The sequence below is a fragment of the Coturnix japonica genome, chromosome 15, assembly GCF_054131305.1.
Source record: "Coturnix japonica strain WE chromosome 15, WE-NBRP24, whole genome shotgun sequence".
Taxonomy (NCBI): Eukaryota; Metazoa; Chordata; class Aves; order Galliformes; family Phasianidae; genus Coturnix; species Coturnix japonica.
Window position 1 is genome coordinate 12,340,545 of NC_140677.1, and position 24,171 is coordinate 12,364,715.

General features: G+C 37.4%; 1 protein-coding gene across 5 annotated transcripts in view; it reads right to left on the bottom strand.

The window, feature by feature from the left end:
- The window catches only part of CACNA2D3 (calcium voltage-gated channel auxiliary subunit alpha2delta 3), a 337,205-nt gene extending 316,837 nt beyond the window's left edge, over positions 1–20,368 (bottom strand). For all 5 annotated transcript variants that reach the window (XR_004308777.2, XR_001558078.3, XM_085516473.1 and 2 more), the window contains exons 1-2: positions 19,267–20,368; positions 18,566–18,647 (exon numbers count right to left, since the gene is read on the bottom strand). Coding sequence is in view for 3 of the 5 variants with exons in the window: in XM_085516473.1 (XP_085372599.1) it covers positions 18,566–18,647; positions 19,267–19,385 (201 nt within the window). In the remaining 2 variants the exon portion in view is untranslated. The remainder of the gene's footprint in view (positions 1–18,565; positions 18,648–19,266) is intronic.
- Positions 20,369–24,171: the final 3,803 nt, after the last annotated feature.

A 24,171-nucleotide genomic window follows, 5' to 3' on the forward strand; every position in this document is an offset into this window, starting at 1 on the left:
AATGGCATTCTGGTTAAAGTACTTGTGGAAGGAAGGTTCTACAGAAGACTGCTGGAAACAAAGTATGACTGCTTTTTGTTGAGTAAACAAATTCTGTTATTTTTATTGCTTGGCCTCACTTTATAGCTCAACACTCCCATATAAGCCAAAGAGTTTAGCAATTTGAGCACTGAGTTCTATGGCTGTCGCCTGTTGGGTAAAAATGAGACATTCAGATGTTTTGCAATACTGTTTTGCAATACCATTTTGATGTATTGTTTGTAGCCAAAACTGCATGACTAATTTCAGTATTCAGCTATTCCCAAGTTTATCTTCCCTATTTAACGTTTAACTTTTTACCTGGTAAATTTAAAAGTATCTTCAAGAGATTCTGCAGTAATTGGTTTGACTTCATCGAGTCAGAATCAAATCAAGGCAAACACCTCAAGAACTCTGCATTCTACAGTTCTCCCTCAAGAGCGAGACGCTACACAAGCCTAAAGTAGTTGCCTAATAAATATTCTATTTAAGTTAATCTTATTCCATTTTGGAACCGTTATGCCTTTGAACTATTTATATCAAATAACTCACTCACTGGAATATATGTTACCAGTGGATACTTGCTTCCCTTCTTATTTCATTACTATTTTTTTAGTGAGATTACTGGTAGCACACTGTGATCCTGCTGAGACTCCCACATGCTGGCTGTTCCATACAGAGCACTTGCCAGTTACTTCCATAAAGGAAGCAGACATGCCTAAAATTCTGATCAGGACATAAATGTTAATGTGTTTTTTGTCATTCCTAGCACTTGCCTTCAAGGGGATCTTAATACACAAACTTTGCAGCTCTCTAGTTATGCTACAATGAGATCGCCTTTATGTAAGATAACTTATTACTGTTTGATCCTTTAACCAAAAAGGACAAAATAAGCATAATTTCTTTTTAATTTCTCTTTCCTGGGTAATTGAAAGTAAATCACCTTATGCCTTTCCCTCTTTGCAAATAGAAATAGCTCTGTTTAAAATAAATAAATAAATAAATAAAAAGAAAAAGCAGCCAATAAGAAGATCTGTATGCGTATATTGTCACTGCATAACAAGTTGCACTGCACAAAGCTATTTTTAGTGGAGCTGGTACAGAACAATTAGAGGATTTAAAACTCATACCGTTTTTTAACCATACCTCTTCATGTAGAAGCATCTAGGGAATGGCTAAGTATTTTTTGCTCTATTTCTGCTTGTGATAACATCATGGGAAAAAGGATGAGCTCCCCAACACAGCCTCCTGTCACACTGAAATGCTATGATTTGCTAATGGCTTTGATCTACAAGTGAAACTAATGAACATAATGAAACCACAGATTCTACACTATTCTCTATGTAAGTAATGGAAGCAATTACTTTCAATTTCTGGTCACTGCTAGCACAACACACAGGTCCTTGAAGATTGCAGACTCATTCTTATGCAGCATCAGCCTCATAGAGGAACACGGCCACATTATCATTTGAAGAGGCCTAACAATGCATGGGGGATATATTCAAATGCTACTTGTATATCTAATAGGAGCATTGTGCAGCATCAATAGATGAAATTGTTCACATGTTTTTCTGTGAATACAAATATACTACTAGCAAGAACGTCAAACAAATTAGAGCTGAAATAACACTCAATACACAGAAAATGAATACGAGGGACATGAACCACTCTCAAAATAAAATGGACAAAGTTTGTAACTGTAAATCTGCATAGTGAGCAATGTAGTTAAAGCCTCTAAAAATTACTGACAGCTGGAAGCAAGTTTGCTTAGATCCCAGGCAGCAGTAGAGAAGCTACATACTGCTTTTTGCTGAACTCCCCCATAGATGCAGGACCAGCAAAAAGGGGGGGGGGGGAGGAGGACTAATGCACAGCCCTATCCCTCTTCAGATGTCTCTGTTGAATGCAGGATTGGATAATATCATATAATTCTTTTATGCTTTCAAAGGGACACAGAAATTCCCAAAAGAAAAGTGACTAATAAACATCACAGAACTGATCAAAGACACTGCTAGCTTTGTGGTTGATTTAGCTTCATGTGAGATATTACTCTGAGTGTTTTACAGCAAAACTGTCTGCAGGGGCAAATGAAGACCTGATATGAAAGGAGCCTGGAAGGGATGAAAGATTACACAGCCAGAATCACACTGATTGAGGTATTAGCACATGTATTACCCCAAACTCACGAGAAGTCTAACATCTCACCAATTCCTCCATCTTGATTGCAAACATCCTGTAATTATAATCATTATTCCTCTGAAAAAAGTAAAGAAAATAGAGATTGTCACCTATTGCACAGCAGTACTATTCTTCCACTGCTATTATCTGCAAAATCAGTTATTCTGCATGCATAAATAAGTTCTAGAAACTACATAAACTGAGTCACTTCTGCATATCACATACCAAAATCTTGCTTAAATTTTCTTGCATTATCTCCTTTTAAAAATTTTGAGCAGCTTTTTTTTTTTTCTCCCTCCACAACACAAATTGCTTCATTCATCTCCGGTTGAAAACATCATGGGAAAGGAAAAGACATCTCACAAGACAAGTCCTTTTGTCATACTGGTGGACACAGCACTGAAAACTATCATTTGTTAATAGACAGCTGCCACAGCTATTCCAGAAATCACATAGCTATGAAAGCAAACACTTATTTCAGACAAATTGTTTTCTAAAAGCACAGGTGAACCCAGACTGTTCTTTGTATCGTCTGGGTCCTCTACGAGGCATAGCACTGTGACAAAATGACATATCCTAGGTCCTTTCTATTGAATTCTTCTATGGAATTAGGGAGAAAAAATCAGTCTGCAGTCCAAACAGTTTCCAGGAGGCATAAGAAAAATGTTTTTCTTCATATCTCTGAGCTGGAACAAGTGTTGAGAGTCTGAATTTTCACTTAGGAAGCTCCTAAATATAACAGTCAAGCAGGACACAAAAACAGCAGGGAATATAATTCAGAGGAAATTAAAGCTATTAAGTTTGAAGAGTTTAGATTTAAGTAACAACAATAAAAAGATAATGCTAAGTCATAAAGGGAAAGAAGGCTTCCTTTTATTCATATCAAATGTTTCCAAGCCAGCAGTTTCAAGGATTAATGCAAAGGCAAGAAAATTTGATCTTTGATTTTGTATGAATACAAAAATATAAATACAAGTTTAAGAACTACTTCATTGGAAAAATAGGTACTTTTTTTTGCTTGAGTAGATTTACAGATTCTTGAGTATTTTTTCAGAAACACTGTATGTTTTTGAGGTACAGTCACTGCACCTGACCTGGGCATAACTAATAGAAGCAGCACAAACTAGTATTTTGCCAGAGCTTTTTGCCAGGAGCAGGTTAAGGCAGTGATCAAATCACTTATTTCAGAATGGATTCAGCCTGCAAACCTCTATGAAGTTTAGGGAACAAAGCATTTGGGTCATGTATGTTCTTATTTGGGTCAGGTATGTTTTTATGTGGGTGGTGCATTTCAGCAGTGGCAACAGTGAGCAGCACTTCCACTGGTGCAGATTTTTAGGAGCATGGCACGCAGGCTTATTTGTTGCTGGTGAAAACACACAAATAGTGGTGGTGGCTATACTGAAAAATAGTGCTTTATAGCTGAGAATCTGCTCTATCAAAGAGTGTTATTTCACTCTTTGTCTTTGTTGTAGTTTCCATAGAAATAAATAGGAGGCATTCTTTTTAGAGCAACCCACATACATCTGACACCTCACCTTGAAAAGCAACACATGAACCCTGTACAAATCCTTATAATGTGTAAACAAGGCCTCGTCACATATACCTTCTTAGCATCTTACTCATGCTGCCATCCTGTGACAAAGAACAGTAAATGCAAGATGCAAAAATAAAGCTCCACACAAAAGAGAAAAAAAGAATCAAGATACTTAAGAAATGTTGGGTGTTTTTAAAGCTCAGAAGAAAGTCTTGCATCAAACATGAAACTTCAAAACACAATGCCTTAAAGCGCTGTGTAATTACTTTATCGTTTTAACAGTGTTAAAAAGATATTACAGAAATTGCCCCAAAACAACAACAAAAAGATACAAAACAGACCACGCTAATAAGAGCTTATTAGATGTACAACGTAACAGGAAACATTTATTGAAAGTTATAGAATAAAAATGCTGAAATAGTGCCCCATCACACATGAAATGATGTAAATTGGAACGGGGCTGTAAGGGAAATATAAACATTAGTCTGATCCTTCCTAAAAAATAATAATATTAATAAATAGCTAAATTAAGTAGCAGTAATAAGTTCTATAAAGGTTGGAGTTGTAATTTTATCTCCAAGTTAAAAAAGCACTGGGCTTGTAAATTTCCATGACTTGATAGCAATGCAGGTTACCTTCAAGTATGAGCATATCAGCTGTGATACTGAGACCAAAATAAGGGACAAATGGGATAAGAGAATTCAACTGTATATCAGGTTTGGTTTGTAGCCTACAAAGTCATCAGATTCTTCAGTGGTTGAAATAGCACCACAGCTTAGAGGGGAAAAAAATAAGATAAAACACAGGCAACAGCTTATCAGGGAACATGAGGACAAGGAGAACGGCAAGCATGTACCCATTCAACTGTGCATGTCCCATGTGGCGAGTTCTTAGACTAGATCTGTGGACAGCCAGCCTGAAGATATGGCTGAGAACACCTCTGGATCACAGAAGACATCACCCACCTGAGCACGGCTGTTCTGGGCATAGTACGGCTCAGTGCCTTCATGCCCAGGATTTTTGAACTGGCAGGGTGCAGGCAGGCTGCTTTCCAATGCAGGCACACAAGTGGTAAAGTGAACAGATCGCAGGCCATGCTGCTCTCACAGCCGCTCTTTGAGCTGCCTGTTATAAGGCTGTCATTGAGTCAATACCTTATTCAAGAGGAAAGACAGGCTGTTAGCCTAGTGGAGTCAAAGCAGGCTGAAAAAGTATGTAGGTATTTTGACTTGTACTGATGATGGAAATTGTCAAATTCCAGAGCCACCAGCAAGGACTAAAAAGGAAGGGGGGAAAGAAAAAAATTAAAAAGCACAGATCACAGAAGTAAAATGCTCAGGAAACTGCAGAAACACTGAGGGGGTTATTTTTGAAAGTAGGACAAGATGGGTTAGTTAGAAAGCCTGCCTTGTACATGACACTGGCTAAGAAAAACCTCGTGAAAAATGAAAGAGTGCGCTTGAAAATTTGCAGCCCCTTAATAGGAGATGGGTAAGTTAGCATGAGTGAGAAAAATAGATTAATAAAGTACTAGAAAAGTCAATTGTAAAGTGCATGTAAAAATCTTTGGCATGTTTGCAAGTGCTGTTTGCAGTGATTGCTGCTCATTACTCTACTGAGGAGCTCTTAGAACAGCAAAATCTGAAAGCAGAAACTTTTCTAGCAGTACACCCAAAAGGAGGAAGGTTACATTATTTTGTCATTATTTTCTTTCCAGCTATATGAGCTTAAAATTGATAGTATTTAACTAAAAATCTGCTTATAGACCAAGTGTGGACTAGGTTGCACCAGAATCCAAGGACTCACTGCAGGGACTATCAATCTTACCATTCACTGCAAGATTTACAGTCTGACTTAACACTTTCTGGCACAGTCACACTTTCGCTTCTAGTATTAGCAGCTTATTAACAGACAATTCTTTACAAGAGGAAAAAAGGACCATGGCTAGGCAGATACCTACAGCTATGGAAAGTTCTCCACTTCCCCACTATGTTGTCAAAGCCTTAAACAACATCCAGTACTTTTTCTTTCCGGTACCAATATAAAGGTTGCTACTGATGAGTAACACTGAGTGGATGGGAGTTCTACAGAGTACAAAACAAACTGATTTTGTTTCAGCAGTAACAGATCTGTAAATTTCTTAAACCATATGATAGTAAAGCATTTTACAATCATTTGGTTTCTCTGAAACTTACATTTTTTGTTGGTTTTTATCCAGAACGAAGGCTTAGGAAGGCTACATGTATTGTGAGGTGTTTTGTTTTTTTTAACCTATTCATTTTGCTGCTGTGTCTCTTCAAGATATTGGTAATGAAATCACACCTTAAAAGAGGCTTCATCTCACAGAAGTGTGAACAATGTAAAAGAGAGATTAAAATAAACAAATAAATAATCCACCAAGAAGAAATTGTGCTACGAGTTCATTGAGCATGAATAAAGTGAACTAAATAAGGGTCACAAAGTAACCTGCAAATAGTTTAACTTCAAGAGCAAAGAACTCAGAGTCAAGAATGTAAAGTGTCTAAAAGTTTCAGCTGATCCAAAAAAAAAGTCAAAATAATCCAACACATTATAGCTTTCAGGTACTCTGGCAACTGCATGAGGCAGCCTTTTATCCCAAGGCTAGACTGCAAGCAGCAGACCAAGTCTCAGCATCTCAGAGCTGGTGCACAGGAAAGACAAAGGAGTGAAATCCCACACAGTAGTCTTTAAAATTTGCGACATCCGTGCAGGATAGATAACTGGCAGAGCACACCAGAAACACATAATTAGTCACTAAGAATCAGCCTTTGATTAAAATGTTAATCTTAACTTGATTAAAGTTTTAATCAAATAAAATTGAGCATTTCAGGTAGACTTAAGGAGAAATACACCTGGCTATGTTTCCATTCTTATAACCCAAAAAGTCTTTCCCAGTATTTTCCCTCTGGGGTCAACTACACATCAAATCTCAGCAAGGCAGCAATTCCCCAAGCCGGTTTTACATTTGAGTTTTCTTTTTCAGTTTGACGTTTTGTTTGAAACATGTACCAAAAAAAAAAAAAAGAAATGAGAACATTGCTCACCTATACACTACCAAAGTGCACTCCTGAGTAAGAGCAGTATTTTCAGTTCACTCCTAAACATGCCGTACAGTTGCAGCTCCAGGCAAGGCAATTTCCTAGAACAGAAGCTAAGCACTAAGACATTTCTTGTAGTACAGGGTGCTTGTTGTTCTTGGTCTAAGTATCTAAACACTATTGTTTTCAATTGCTTAAAAAGTGTTTTTACAAAATTAAACAGAAATATTAACTTTAAACATTTAAACATTAGTTTAAAATAATACATATTAAAAGAAATTAACCTAATCTCCCAAATAGAATGTCTTGAATGAACTAAAAAATAGACAGAGTACTAAGTAAAGAATTCAAAAGATTTCTCTTCAAAGAAAGTCAAAATAGCTGCACTGTTGACTAAAAGAAACTACATAAGAATTCAGACTCTTCGAATACCTTGAATGCTTACCATATGCCAGCTAGTTTTGCTGGAAAACATTCTAAAATTTAAATGTCAAGAAACAAACAAACAAACAAAAAGTATATAAAGCATATAACACCACTTTGGTAAGAGTTAATGATGTTTTGTTGTTTTGGTTTTTTTAATATGGAAGGGATTTTTATTTTTTTTAAAAAGATCAAAGGAACTTAAAAGCAAATCAATCAATCAATTCTGCTCTTTGAAGGTCAGACTACAGTAGACTTGGCTCATCTTGCACAATGACACGCAGTATCCAGTTTCACCTACTGCCTTTCTTTCCCCCATTACTTCTATGTTTTATAATTGACTGCCATTAATTTGTAGTTTAGTACAAAAGAAAAATTCTTCATATTTCCTCTACAGTTCAGGAAGGCCAGGATAAAAGGGACATACTTTCACACCTGTATGAATGTAACCTACAGAGCAACAACTTCCTTGGTACCCTTTGAACATAGAGAAATCTTTGCATTTCTAATGTAAGGGTGGGGAAGGCTCTACAGGTTTTTTTTTTTCTCTCTGTTTTCTTCTTTAATAACTTGGCTATCCAGGTTACAAAAGCAAGTGCCTTCTGTAATCCTTATCCAAAGCTGGAATCACATCACAGTAAGGAAATTTGGCAACAGTTGACAAGAAACAGCACGAATGAATCATGCTGGAGAACTGGGTTGCAGTCTCTCTAGTAATGGAGCTGTAAGCACAAAGAAAATGAAGTTTTAATAACAACTTTCCAGTTGTGCAGTAGATGCAGAGAGCTACTTTTACACAAACTGAACTGGGCTGCCTCACAGATGCTGCTACTATTACACACGATGTCTACAGAACAAAAGCCACTTATTCAAGCTTACCTAGTAGTTCCAGAGACACACTAACAGAACCTGGATCTGACAAATACCATTTCCTTATCGAGGAATTTCAGAGGAGTTGGCAGTAAGAGAAAGGAGTGTGTGTGTATATATCATATATACATATATATATATATATGAGAAGATCTTGGGCCACAAAAGGAATTCATGCTCCCTTAGATAGAAATAAAGAGTAGAATCAGAGAACCCTAATACTGAAGTCACTAGGAGATAATTTTATTCTACTGTTCACCTACAAGGAATGTGATTCTATTACAGTTACTCTTCTCTTTAGGCAATTAAACAAGGAAACAAAAGCAATCTATGATTTCTAACCTCTTATCTACAAAGAAGTAAAAGCTGGAGAAGAATATACACTTTTGCAGTTAAAGAAAATTACATCTTGAGTTTATATGAAACCATCAAGGAGATTTATAATTACTCTTCATACTGAAACTATAACATTTTCTGGTCTAAAGAATGATGTACACTCAAACACTCTACATCCCTTCTCCAACAGAATACAGTCTCATTACAGATAGCTGTCTAATTACTATGTAATTAGTATTCTGAATATAAAAGAATATTCTATTCTGAATATTCTGACTATTCTGAATATAAAAGAAATCACTTTGGGATTTATACACAGACAGCATTCTAAGAACTGTTTTCAAAGCTTAATAGAAAACATGCAATTGTAACAGATACAGACCTACCTGAATGTACCACAGCTACTTGTCAGTGCAGCACACATTCCTTTTCTCAGTTTCCTTCTCTACAACAGCAGTCATGACAGTACTTAATGGTCAATGAAATAACATTTTTTTCTCTTTACAACATTCGTGCTACTCAAAATTTTATGCCAGTATCTTTCATTAAAAGAATGCAGGTTTTTATCAAAAATGGCTTCATTTTAGGGGCAAAACTATCACAGAGGTGCCACTCACAGCAACAAATATCTGATTTTTTCTCAATTACTCCTGAATTCATGTGAATTTAAATTTTCTGACAATTAGTTTATTCTTAAATTAAATTGAAATAACAGCATGAATTTTGTATTCATTTTGTTTTCATTCACGTTTTAAAGAGTGCTTCTGACTGGACTACTACTGTATGCAATGGTTCCAAAAATTGACCTGTTTAGTCAACCAATGAATTAGAAAGTCCTTTAATTTCTTTATGAAGTGAATTCCAAATAAAGTTGCTATCCAAATATTAAATTAAAAAATAAAACATGCAACAGAAAACAATGTAGAAAATCCTGCATACCAAATGTAATGGATATATCAGAACTGATTTGCAGGTGGTCTACCACTGAGTCAGGGGTAGTGATATGTGGAAAACCTTGCTCTCAGTTCTAACTTTCAATAAAAGACCTATGGTGCTCTGGAAAAAAACTACATCACTGCTACAAGTTCTGAACTTTGTATATATGACATTGTAAGCGTATTTTAATGCCATGCTTGATCACTTCACTGCCTGAACAGACCATCAAGGAAGTCACCATAGATCTAGGATAAAGACAGATTCAGAGGAAACCTCAGCCTCCTACCTTGATTTTAAAAGGAAATTTAAGGTTAGGTAGCCAAAAATATCCTCTTATTTTTTACTTTTTTGCTTAGTATTTTGCACAATAAATTTCAGACAAACATCAGATCTCATCTCTACTTGTACCGTGAAATTGTGTTGCAGTTTGTAATGATAGGGGGACATCTGAAACGTGAAGTGAGTACTCAGCCTTCTTGTACAGTGACATCTATAATATCATCTCTTTGTTGTACTTCACTGAAAAAACTGCAGAAGATATTGTAAAAGGCACAATGTGCGAAGGGGGTAATAAATCTGTTGGATGCAGATAGTCAATGGCTGCAAGTCATAACATAAAGCTTTACTCTTAGCCTCCTACAGTTTTCATTATCAGTAAAAATTTCTATTAATGTAATACGATAGCATCATGTACAAACAGCTCAGCAGTCAGATTTGGCACAGCTGTCATAAAATGATAGTCATTTTGCTTCAAGGTAAAGCTGTAAAGCTGAAGTTTGAATATTCCTGCTTTTCATCTTTGAAGCTTTGTCACTTTAGAAGATAATTATCTGGTTTTGTGACCAACGATGCGTTCCCAACACATCAAACTTTAATATCCATAACACATAAACCTCTTTCTTATGTCTTGAAAATTAGCAGCTTAGCTTGATAAACTCTGAGGAGTTTACTGAATAAACAAGTGTTCAAATACAACCTAGAGGAACAATAGGAAGTGTATGTGCTGTTGTTCTAACTTTTTTTTTTTTTTTTTAATAATACCTTCCAAATAACATTTTCAGTATCTTATATTTAGCAGGCTAGAAATACTATCACTGCATAGCTCGGCCCCTACTTTTTAGGAAAGCAAGTCAAATTCTAGTTTGTACATGAGCCTGTAGAAGCTCCCTGCCAGCAGAATAATCTGAAGTGAAAACATATGAGGCATAATCTACCAGATGACAAATGATTTCTGTGCAACACTGAGTTCATTTAAGGTAATCTGGTTGGTAAATATAGTAAAATAAAATGTCTAGAATGAGGTAACTAGGAGCTAGAATTGGGTTTAGCCCTACAAGGGAAGTGCCTGTGTTACCATGACAAAACTAAAAAAAAAAAAAAAAAGTTTTCCAGTTCTTACAATCAGGTTAGTTGAATCTAATCTCAAAGCTTCAAAACCACATACTCCTACTGTAAGAACAGGAATATGTGCGGAAGAAAGTCCACCTGAATATTAGACAGAAAAGAGTTTAATTTATGACCTTGCAATAGAAACACAAGAATTTTGAAAGAATTAGTTTGAAGAGAAAATGGTGAGATCTGAGGAAATATCTAAAAGATGGTAGAATATGCTTTATGGCTGGGGCCTAATAGAGGCCTGCCACGACAACTGTCAGGAGAAACAGACACAAAGTGAGACAGAATTGAAAATCTAACTGATACAATTGAGAATTCTCTTGTAAGTGTACTAAAAATGTCGAGTTTAGGCAAACACTTATTTTTGGCTATGTGAAGAGATTTAACTCAAGAACTGAAATCCTGAGTTGATGAAATATGTGCAGATCTGATAGAGAGAATACAAGTTCCCTTCGCTAAATTTATTTCCAAACAGATATGGTCAATGGTTCTTAATGGTTCTTCACCAACCAAAAAAAAAAAAAAAAAAAAAAAGGTCCACAGTACTACTCGTGATTTTTATTAGGTCTTACATTTTATGAGTATTTCACAATAAGGAAGGCATCTGCCTTTGCAGCAAGACAGTGATATCTTAATAGAGTTGCTTAAAACTGCTTCAGTAGACGTTTCGATTTACATTGAAGGATACAGAATCTCATAGCCTGATTTCCTTCTTCAACAAAAAGAATATACCTGTAAATGAGTGAAGAGCTGTGGATGTCTTTTACCTTATTTCAGAAAGTCTCTTGATGGCAACTGCGGTCTGTGAAAGGACTGCTAGAAAAGCATGAAAGAGCCAGAAAAATGAATAGGAAACAGACTGATCACTGATTTATTTATAAGGCCTGTTTTGAGGAGTTCTAGTGTCGGCCTACAGCACTGGAGAAGGAACATAGGGTAAGCACACTTGTCCAGAGATCACAGTCTGAAAACAGTAGGCAGTAACAATGATCACCAAGAAGACAATGATGACGAAAATAAAGACCCCCCCCAGGGTCTCTCTCAGGTGTCCGCTTATGCCTGGTAAGTTTGCAGGTACGCCGTCCCAAGGACACTAGGCAACTGAGTTCACAGTAACAACTTTGTCAAAGGTAAGTTTGTAGCCAAAACTTTCTTGCAAGAAGGAGGGCTATCCCTTTGAGAGGGCAGGATGTGATACTTTATCATACTTCCTGATGTCAGCCTTCAGCTGGCTGTCATGGCAATAGCCTTGCACTGCAAGTGTTTGAGATACGCCAAGCACACCCCAGAAAGTCAGACAGTGCTTTCTGTTGGTCCTTTACAATCTGAAGGTAGGATATTTTAGGAAAGCATCTGTCCCTGGAATTTATCACTTCTAGAAAGGTACCCAAAAACATTCTTAAATTCTAAGTGTTATTTTTACAAAAAGCTTTGTTGCACACATTTGTTTTTCAACTGCAAAGATTGAAATGATTATGTCATTCACATAGTAAGTAATTAATCTTTTGGAAGATAAGGGAAAAGTAGGGTCACAAGAATGTCCACAGTTGGAAAATTTTATATATATATATAACACATAAAAAAGCAGAACGGGAATTTCATAAGAATATATGAAAGTATTTCAAGAAGACCTCTTATTGAAGTGTCTACATCAACCCAAAAAGAAAATACTATCTGTGCTACCAATATATAATTTGTTTTGTACAACATGGAGCCAGTTATTATCAGCAACAAAAAATTGTACCCTACAGAACAGTCACGGCATTTGAAAGTATAGAGTATTGATTAGCAGTTGTTCAAAAGTGAATCACCATTAGAATGCAGCTTCAACTTATGGCTGTATACATTCTCTGTCAAAATAATCTGCATGGAGGCCAGCACTTTTAACCTTGAAGTGCAAGCACTTTCGGATGCAGGATGAGAAAACAAACAACTTTAAAAGCATTAAGTACAGAAATTAGCATTCATCTCTTTTCAAGATCTGATGTTTTCCAGTTGGATTGCCTTCTCAATTTCCATATTAAAAAACCATGATTGGAAGCTGAAGGCACGTATCATACTTACAGAAGTGATCTCCTATTTGTGTTATACATCAGCAATAGAAAATGTTTACTTCTAATAATACAAGCAAGGGGATCGTGCTGTACTTGGAAAACCTGGAAAGATAAACAGTTCTACAAAACACAGAGTACTGGTAGCAGAATAGCACAGATTCACCACAGCTTTAAACAGGGTCTTGTATGTTTTAAAAAAAGAAATATAAAGAATGATGATTGATAATTCATGTACTTTAAAACATACCAAGAAACGTGTTCTCCCTACAAAACATTCCAAAGAGAGATGAGAGAAAGCACGTGCAAGATGCCCTTCCAACTCAAAAGCAAAACAAAATTCCCTAATACTTTCAGAAAAGGCAGGACTTCATCACAACGAAGAATTATTATTGATATAGAAGAAAATTTATATGTATAGAAGAAAAAACTGCAATTCACTTATTGAGAAAAGGAAACCATGTTATTGAAAGTTAGGTTGTACTAAAATGTTTTTCTCTACAGATCAATATACTAACTGAAAATTGGGAATGGACCCAGCAGGTTTCCCCACATCATAGCACACTTCTTCATCTTGGAAAAGAAGGAAATATAAAATATTTATCCAAAATAATTTATATCACCACATAATAACTTTAAGTGTGTAGTAAACATATAGTAGTCTAACATACTCAGCAACTAGTTTGGCATGGGGAATAACTCCATTATCTACACGGCCTGGAAAAGTTGAAAAGAAAAAGGGCTTAAGTACTGCAAGCTGCAAAATATCATTGTGCTAACCATCAGAATTTAAGTGTTTTAAGATGCAAATTTTGTTTATCATTTAATGCTTGAATTTAATTCAGTAATATGAGACATTTTTCAGAATCCAGCGTTCAGGGGTACGAATGTAATGAATTAACTGTAAATAGAGTTTTCATTAAGCTTACTATGGTTTGCCTGGATAGGTTTTGTTCGTTTGACTTATTTAAAATCATAATCACCTTTCAGGTTGGGTGGGTTTTGGTGTTGGACTTTTCGCTTGTTTATACATATAAGGTAATTTTTCTTCCATCACTTTTTGGCAGGATTAAAATTAATAGTTCAGCTGGAAAAATTAAATTAATAATCAAAAAGGCAGTCCATATCTGCAGCTTAAAGTGCACATCCCAATCCTACTGACCCTTCCTTCAAAGAAGGCAGCAGTAATTGTAGTGTCTTGAGCAAAGAAAAAAACAGCCTAAAAAGACCAGAAACAGGCTGAATAAAAGCAATTAATGTCAAGATGATGGTACTAAACCTCTATAAGTATTTAAGTCACTATTATACATATTAAAACTAAAGATAACTTTACCACATGAATCAGATGTGCCAGCTGAACGCAAACTGATCTAAATCACTCTGTCCTATTAGTTTTGTACTGACATTTCCATAGTTGTAAGAAACAAGCTGCAGCACTATCTGCTAAGACAAAATGTAATTTTGAAACTTTAAAAATAGAAATTCTATACTGATGGGAAGACTTGCTTGGAGAAAGCACAATGGATTTGAGAACTCTTCATACAATGAAGATAATGTTGGAATGAGTGGGCATGTGCAGACTTTAGACTGCTTGAAACTAGGGCTTTAACTGCTTACATAACACTGAAGACTCCGTTCAGCAACTTACATAAGGAAATTCTATGAGGGCTTTTAAAAAGCTGGCTTTCAGCAAGAAACCATAATGGTAGAACCCTCAAAAGAAAAGCCCATATTCAATTATTAATTGTTCCTATAGTAGTAATAAATTACTATTTACTGTTCAAGACCAAATCAAGAATTTCTCAAAGTATGCCTAGAGTTTTCTCCAAGAGTAATAAAGCACAAACCAGCTCGCATATAGAAATAATTGGACTTATTTTATATTAGAGATTTACTTTGCAAACGTCAATTATTTTTAACATTAACAGAAGGCAAATTACCTCCACTTTCTACTTGCATTTTGTTGCTACTATTACTTTGCAATAGCATATAGAACTGAAAACACATCATTATCATGAACACTGTAACGTGAACAATAGCATTCCCTAAGCATAGAATTTCAGAGGAACAATCATAGAATGAAATGAATCTAAACTAAAAATGGGACCTAACCCTTGCTTTCATCCTATGCTTAATAAGCCTGGCTTTGCCACCAGGCTGTACTAGCATTAAAACTAAAAAAATGATCAGTGTTTAAAAAAGAAAAGTATAAAGATGTGTCAAGATTCAAATAAAGCAGATTCCTTTTCCAAGTACAAGGAGAAAAAAATTCTATCATACTGTGCTACACGTTACCTAAGAAACAATTAAAATTTGAATAGATTTTAGGCCCCAGAAGTATTTTCTAGCTAGGTGAAAAGCATGCACCAAGCAGATTCATGTATGCTGCCAAATCTACATGACAACTGTAAAACCTCCACAAGCCAGCTAATTTAAGAATAATACTGTCCTATTTTCTTATGCTTGGTGTTTTGAACTCAGAATGGCCTTTCTTCACTCTGAAAGTAAGGAATAGAGCAATATAATGCAACAAATAAAGTGTTCGTTTGCTTAAAAATCTCATCTTCATTTCTGAAATATTTACTGAGCTATTATTATTATTTTCCAAACTATTTACAGTCTGTATTTTATCTAAAGCCAATTGCAGGAAAAGCCATATATCTCACATATTATTAGAAGGTGTAATGACATACTTAGATAATTATAATGGGATGAAATTATAAAAAACACTCAGTTAAGATAAACAATGTTCATAGAATCATGTTGCTTTTTTATACAAAGAACAGTGATTAAAATGTTCTTATATGTTTCAAAACTCAATAGGACTGCAATGCTGGTTATTCATTTTGTGTTCACAGCACAGCGATACTTGGGATTTACAATATCTGTATCAATACCCACAGCTACAATCTGACAATTCTTTTAACTGAGTATCTCACATAACTTCATTTTCTCAATGAAAACTCAAGACGGGTCTCATGAATTCTACTGAGTAAAGCGTTTGAGTAAAAGATTGTGTCAATTGGACCCTGGTTTATCACACATTCCTTTGAAAGTAGCACTCAACATATATGCTAACAAAATGAATCAAATAGTCTTTACACTAATTTATCATTTATCAAGCTTTTATTAAACTAAATGGCACTGCAAAGCAGTTGGTAATTAATAAATCCATAGTGCCCAATACATAATTATACGTGTTTTTATATCTTAATTTACTAATGATGCTTAATTCATGATCAAAAAGTATTGATTCATCCACTTAACATTAGAAGCCATGCTACCTCGGCAAGTGGAATCTCGCCTTGAAAAGGACATAGATTCTGAACACTCAGCTCACAGTAAACACCAAATGGATTCTTGATGTTTGGCTAGTAGCAGAGGAAGAAAAAAAGCTACAAACAACCATGCTTGGATTTAGAGCTTGCTATCACTTTGGTTAATTGTTATGACAGCTTCTGCCATTGACTTCACATGGTGAAAATACTTGTGAATCTTCAAGTTTGATATGCTTTTATTCATAGAAGCTTACAAAATAAATACGTTTCACAACAATGCAAAAAAGTCCATGCTAAAAATCATCTGTCATCCAGACTCATCTAACATGGCCAACACTAAGCAATGGCAAGTATAAAAGGAGAAACAAATGGAACTTTTCAATGAGATTGAAAGGTACCATGGTTTCCTTAAATTGTTATAGTCAGAAGGCAAGAAAAGAGGGGAAAAAAGAGTAGAGGATGCAATGGGGGTACAAATGAACTCAGAATACCTTTAATTGTACATTCCATCTTTCCCCTTTAATTCTGTAATGAAACTTAACAAATGCAGGAAACAAAACAAAATAACATGGAATGAATCTTTATTGTCTGCCTTTAAAAATAGGAATAGGGTTTTGTCAGTGAAACAGAAAGAATGCTGATGAAAACATAAAGTGAATGGCTTCCTATTGCCTACAGTTATAACAACCTATAGGAAGTAATATTGATACCACATAGGAAAAGTACATTACAGAAATGATCAGCCATATTGCCTATATCTATTACACATCTACTATGAAGAAGAGAAGCATGATGAAGGACCTTATAGCGAGTCTTTGTGGATTTTAGCACCACTGCCAAACGCAGCACTTTCCATGTTTTTTTCTGATAGACAAAAACATTTTAAGTCATTTTAGTTCAAAAATGGCTGCACATGGAGATGTTCCAAAGTTAAATAAATGTTCTTGTTTGTTAGGGGCTGATAAATAAAAATTAAAGCCTTTTAATAATACTTGATTAGATACTAATTGAAACTGAAAGGTCCATCTGCATTATGAACCGAAAGAGTTTATACAGATTTAAGACTACACAAAGATTTTAAAGAACAGGAGCTAAGAATACAATAAATACTAAATGCCCTCACTTTTAGATTTAAAGTTAGCCAAACGTCCTTAATAGAAGCTACTTAAGGTCCTTGAAGCACTGAAAGACCTCAACTATTCATGTTCTTAATAGCTCAGTATTGCAGCATAGTTAAGGACAGGTTTAACAGTCCTGGGTACATAATAATGAAAAGTCATACTGTTCAGGATCTCCCACGCCTTTAAGTATTGTTATAGTTGCTTGGTGTTATGCAGACAGTATAAGCTGTTTATTTGAATTGCTACCTTTACTGTCCATTACATAATCTCACGAGCATACAAGCCTTTCAAAATAAGCGCTACAAGCTGAAGCTTTTCCTTCACAAGCAAACAAAAACAAACAAGTGTTACTCAAAACCAAAAATCACATCTAAAACAAGCAGAAATATAACATATGGATTGAATGACTGGTCTCTGTAGTCAGAGAACATCCCAGTGTTTTTCTGTTTCCACATCACATTTTAAGGATCACAATAAATGCCAGAAAATCACAATGTTAAAAACTTCAACGTATTTGTCTCAGTCTTTCCCCATGCTTTATTCAGCAACTCCTGTAAAAATGAGTGGTCTACAACACGGAACTCTATTATTGGTTGCATATTTATATTAGACTAGATGCAGTCTCTTAATATATGTCTAATACTCAAATCCGCTTTCTCATTCCTCTCTGCCCAAATTATGTAGACTTATGCCAATTTCTCAAGTTTTCGCAATACTTTACTAGCTTATTACCCAGCTGTGCAGCTGAGCAAGAAGATAACCACATTCATTCCTTTTATCTGTAATGATGTAATACATCCCAGCACTGGGTTGAGATGATTGGGGAATAATGGGATTGTAAAAACTGCAGAGATGACAAACAACAGTGCAGCCTCCTTCTCCCGATACAGTCAATTGCATACATGCAGCATAGGGCAAAAAATAATAAAATATGCCCTAATTCTGCTCTTTGAATGAAATTAATGTTTTTCATAAGCAGCAGCTGTTTCTACATAGAAACATGATCATCACAATGCAGCAACCAGACAAAACACCCGCAATCTAGACTTCAATTTAAAAAATAAATAAATAAATAAATAAATAAATAAAAATAAAAAAATTAAAAAAACCCCACAACTAAAACAGCAGAGTTTACTTTCTAATGAAAGCAAAAAAATCCCACACCCCTCAAAACCAACTCGTTTTAATCAAGGAGTCTCCAAACAGTGCTGTGCAATGCAAAGAGTCATCAGGGACCAGTATGCAATACAAAAATAGATCTTAGACCAAAGGATGCACTGCTCTGCTTTCCTGTTTAAAAAATTAAACCTGCCTCCATTTTCCCTTTAAAACCTTCCTTATTACAAGCAAAAAAGATCCTTACCTTCTGCAGGAGCTGGGAACCCGAGTACTTGGCTGCAATAGATTTGATCTCCCCACCAAACGCTGAGGCCCAAAGCTTCACACTGTGAGGGGAAAAAAAAAAAAAAAAAAAAAAGAGGCAGGAAGAAATGTAATACACATGTCATAGCAAGCAACACAGACTGTAGCAGCTTCAGCTGCACTCATAAGGATTCAAGCAATTTTGCATTAAGGAGCTCACAAAGGAAGCTAGGCACAGCAAAAAGATTAGCAAAGCTGTTTAAGTACAAGCACAAGCTGGATGCTCTGCTAAGGTGAGGCCTCCGACTCCAAACCACCCAACCTGAGCTTTTTAAATTTAAACGATCAACTTGCCCAGAAACACACTTTGGCATGAGGTCACACAAATGAAAGGAGCAGACAAAACAGCAGAACGGTTCTGAACGGTTCTTCTCGCATAACAATGAGTTAACATAACATATGAACTCCAGTAAATAGGAGTGTTTAAAATAAAGCTCTGCGGCCACTAACTCCAACAATACATGCACTAGCATAAATTTAAAGTGGTTCCAAGCATTTTAAAGACCAGGATTTCAGAAATAGATGACAGAGGAGCAAAGGTGCCTCGAACAACCAAATATCTGCAATAAGGAATAGGAACTTGAGCAGTCAAGTTCTCATCCTCGAGCACAGTCCTGAGAGAAATACCATGAAAACACTTACACAGACAGGGGGATCTGCTGCTCCGATCCAACCACATCCACTAAGGCTGTGTTAAAAGCTGTCCAGAAGATAAAGAAAAAACCCCCAAAAGCCCGAAGAAGATTCAGATTTTCTAGCATTGTGCTTGAAGAGGTCTGGGGAAATTCAGGTAAGTCTGAATTTAATAGCAGTTGGGGTTGGCTTTTAAAGCCACCCTCACCCCCTCCACGAGAGCGACACTTGGAGGAATCACTTCTCCATCCTCATCCCTCCCAGAAGTGACCCTCTCTGTGTAATGGAAGAAGACCAGAAGCTCTAATGACTTGAGAACTACTCCGTCCCTGGCAACAGGGACGCGTTTTTCAGCACTCCTGCAGCCACTTGCACGCAGTTCTTTACAACTCCGCAGTCAGCAGCGTGCTGGAGTTACTTCAGTGACCTACTACTGCTCCAAAGTGCCCTTAGCAGCAAGAAAGCAGACTATTGATTCCAACTGGGGAGGCTGTCTCCTCGCAATTACCGCTCACTTTGCAAATGGAAAGCTGCCTAGAGGTCTCCTTTCTCTCGCCGGTAACCTCCAGCCTTCATCCCAGACGGAGTCAACCAACGACTGGCTCAGAGAGCGTCAGCTGCAGCCTTTTAACGGGATAGCGCGGAGAGGCAGGCACAGGAGGAGCCGGACCGGCGGGAGGGAGCCTCCGGATGGCAAGAGCAGCCAAAGTCTGAAGGAGCTGAAAGTGGAGTTGAGCCCTTGCAGGGAGGAGAGCAGAGCAGAGCAGAGCGCCGCACGTTGCCGGGGGCTGAGCCAGGGCGGCTTGGAGGGAGGGAAGGAAGGGGGAAGGCTGTGCCCACCCGGCGGGGACGCGGCCAATTCAGGCGGGGCAGCGCCGCATGACGGGCGGGTGCAGGCCGGGCAGCACGGTCGTGCTCGGCCCCCGCCCAGCCTTGGGCTAAACCCCCCGCCCCGCCGGGAGCGGAGCGCCGAGCACCACCGAGGCGGCAGTGCCGGCGGGCAGCGAGATGCCGGAGCGAGGGAGGGTCCCGGTTGTAGGTGATGCTCGCACATGGAACCGCGTCCCGCACGGCCCGTCCTTGTGCACGGAGGCACGTTCGCTGCTTCCTCCCACGCCGGAGCGCTGCAGCGAGACACTATCCGAGAGATGGGGACTAGCGAAGGCATGTGAGTGAAAAGAAACGCAGCATAAGTGAATCAATGCTGGCTAACCGACTCGAGCCTGTGAATAAATTATTAATTTGCGCTCTCAGAAGAATCCCCTCGATAGAGAGAGCATAGGATGACAGGCTCCTCCACGGAGCGAACGGCGTGGAGAGCAGGAGGGATTGGTCCAGGTATTTTTGTTGTTGTCGCGTTTTAAAGCCTTCCCTCCCTCCTTTCTCTTCTGCTTCTTTCTCACCTTCCTCTCCCCTAAACACACAGACTTAAGAATAGCAATTGAACTTTAATGTAAATAAGCACAGCAAAACCTGGAGATGAGCTGAACGCGGGCTGAGTCATCCTTACATCACCCGTTGCTCCAGCATCCGCTCCAGGATTCTTGTTTCTTCCCCCTCCTGTTAGAGTATTCCTCAAAATATTCACTCTGCCTCTGTGTGCTGTACTCGTTTAACACTTTGTCTCTAAACTAGATGTGTAGTACTTGTATTTTTTCCCCACGTTACCATTTTTAAGAGCACGGAACAGTTTGCTTTAAAACATCAAAATCTCTGTTCAGCACCTGGCCAACGGAAGCTTTCTGCTTTCTCTGGAAGTTTAAAGAAAGAAAGGTTGCCTTAGGTAAGCTGCTGTACAGAACAAGAGTCAGACAGCATGCTGCAGCCTTCAGCACACGCTGACCATCTCTCAGGGACAAAAAGTATTTGATTCTCCCCATACTACTGCCTTCCTATGAAGTAAGTTGTCAGAAGAGATGCTGGGCTTATTTTGTCTGTTATTCAACCATTTTGAAAGTGCTCAGATCTGCACTGTGGATTTTCTAAACAGTGTTTTAAATATGCTGCCATGTCACCAGGTGTTCAGCCTACCTACAGGCAGAAATGTAAAAATGCACATGGCTGACTAACCATACATAATGAATTGCGTGCTCCTTTGAACGTGTTATATAAGCAATACTATCTTTTCTGAAGGAGGATGAAATAAGAGCAGTGGGCTGCCTCACCACTTGTGCTGTACAGTTTGTTGTTTGGTTGTTGTTTTTCTTTTGAATATATTTTCAAACTGTGTCAGGAAAGAAATGTGTAATGCTAGCTTGTGAGACTCCAGCTTCTCTATTTACATGAAGATAACACTAACCCCCTCAGGTCAATATACATCTCACTGATGACAAGCTAGAGCTACCTTCATACTTCAAGGAATTATTGGAAGCTCTTGAAACTTCCTGAAAGCACATATAGCACGTCTGTGTTCAATAGCCAGAGAGATTTAACGTGCATTAAAACCCTCACTAATTATTGTCATCAAAATACAGAAGGCACTTGTCCAACCCTGACTGTATTTACATTTACTAAGCACTGAATATCATATCAGATTCACAACATACATTTGCCACATATAACTGGTAAATTATATTCCTTTCTGTTCTTTAATATAAAGATCTTATTTCTACTATCACTAATCTCAGGGGAAAAAAAAACCACAACTCTTGAAAAATACATCGATGCAATTCAGTATAAGAACAGCCACCACCCATAGCACTGACAGGCTTTTGTATCCGTCATACCATGGAGTACTTTCTGCATCTTTCATTGACACACACCAGTAAGTTCAGGCAGTTATTTGGTTCCTTTCAATAGTTCAGTGACTGAAAAGCCACCATATGCCACAGCAGTGGTTTAACACATGTGCATATAAGCCTCCAGCAGTGGCAACATCTCCTGTCACAAAAGACAAGGGCTCATACCGCATCCTGGCCTGACCAGCACAAGCTACGTCCATATGCAGATCACTGCAGCCAGAATACCAGGATCAAAAGCTAATCTTACAACCACTATGTTGTCCTCACATGTCAGATGTAGAAACTTCCCCTAAAGTAGGCATGAGGACCGAGGCATATAAATAGGAGGGGTGGAAGGGGGGAAAGAAAGCTAATACTGAAAGATTTTAGTCCTTTATAATGGGGTTGTAGAAGTTATTAGATAAAGCCTTGTAATACCATGGAACAAAGTCAGAAGAAAACTGAGTGTTGGAGAAGTAAAATAACCATTATTTTGGAAGTAATACAGCATTTCTATCATGTGCTTGTGCTATCATTAGAGCAAATATTCTGCTTGAAATCCAGCAGTTAAGTGCTGGTCCCATTAGGAAAAAAGATGTTACATATAGATAATTGATCAAACAAGTAACTCCACCAAAACTGAAGTGGCATCTTAGCAGTGCATGTAGGGAAGTTATTCAGTTGCCACTGACCTCAGAAGCAGCAGAAGCCCCCATATATAAACCTCATCCCCCACTCCCATTTTAAAATGGGGAAATGTCACGTTATGTCTCACTCACTGATGATCAAGTATCATTATATTAGTATTTCAGTATATGAAGAAATCTGCTTTCTCCACTAAGGCATTAATTAAATAAATAAATACGGATTCATGAAGTATCCAGTGTCGTAATAGAAAGTCACAGGCATGGTCAGAGAGCACTGATGAATGAAATGGTAACATGAGAATGGGCACAGACCGAAGCAGGGAATACAGACTAAAGGAAAGTCCTGTATGCACAGAGTAACTTCCTCTGCCTACATCTAGATATATTTAAGCTGATAGAAGGGTGCAGGAATAGGGTCATCTTTGTAGCATCAGAGCATGATTTGAGGTCTTTGATTAGATTTGTATCAAGCCAGAATAAAATAAATAAAAATCAATGGAGATGCATGGGGAGAGGATGACATATGTTGCAGGGGAGAATAGTGGGAGGAAATGATATAATTAACACAAACGTTTATTGTATTTCTCTTTGGATTCTTCTTATCTACAATGATTTTTATCCAAAAAGGAAAATAAATGCAGAAGGCTAAAGTGCTGAAAGTCTTATTGAAGATGCAAGTGATCTCCATTGAAAGTTATTAATAAAAAAGGGAGGGGTGGGGGAGGAGGAAATGCATCAGTTTTGCTACCTTCAACATATATCATAAAATTCAATTACTGCAAAAATAGACAAACAAGTCCTAACTACACAGCATATGATGGTGTTATTAATTGCTCTGTGATGCATTACACAGCGGTTCTAAACACCAACTTTCAAATCATCCAACTTATTCATCGCGGCACATTTTTTCATTTGGGCTAAGAGTTGAAAACGTGCCCCCACAATTACACCTTCAAAATCTTTTTCAAAAACAGTAACCCTTAAAATATGAAAAATAGAAGAGATGGGGGGAAAAAAAAGGAAGAAGTAGCCACCTTACGCAATCAGCAATTTAATATGTTCTGTACTGAAAATCCTTCCAGCCTTTAACCTGTACGCAATTGCACCCTTATTTCTTAGCACATTCTATATATGAACAAAGAAAAATGAAGACAGGAGACATAGTGGAATAACAAAGGACATCTCAGCTTTACAAAGCACATCAAGACTGTCAGATAAAATGCAAAATCTGAACACTCCAGATCGGGAAACAACTTCATGGTGAAGGCATTCATCAAGTAGTGTTTCCATGCAGTGAGGATGTAGGTTTACTGGTTTTGAGTGAGCTGTACACAGAGAGCAAGAGACCGCTTATTATTCTGTAGAGTCTACACAGATGTACATGTCCTCTTTGAATTTTATGGAGGTCCCGTGTGGATAAGTGTTTCATTGGTATGGGGATGCCTGTTTATTGACTCTTTCCAACCCACTTACAACGAAGATTGAGGTCAAGTAACATTACCCACTGGATTAAATGAGCACAATTCCACATTGTGCACATTAGCTAG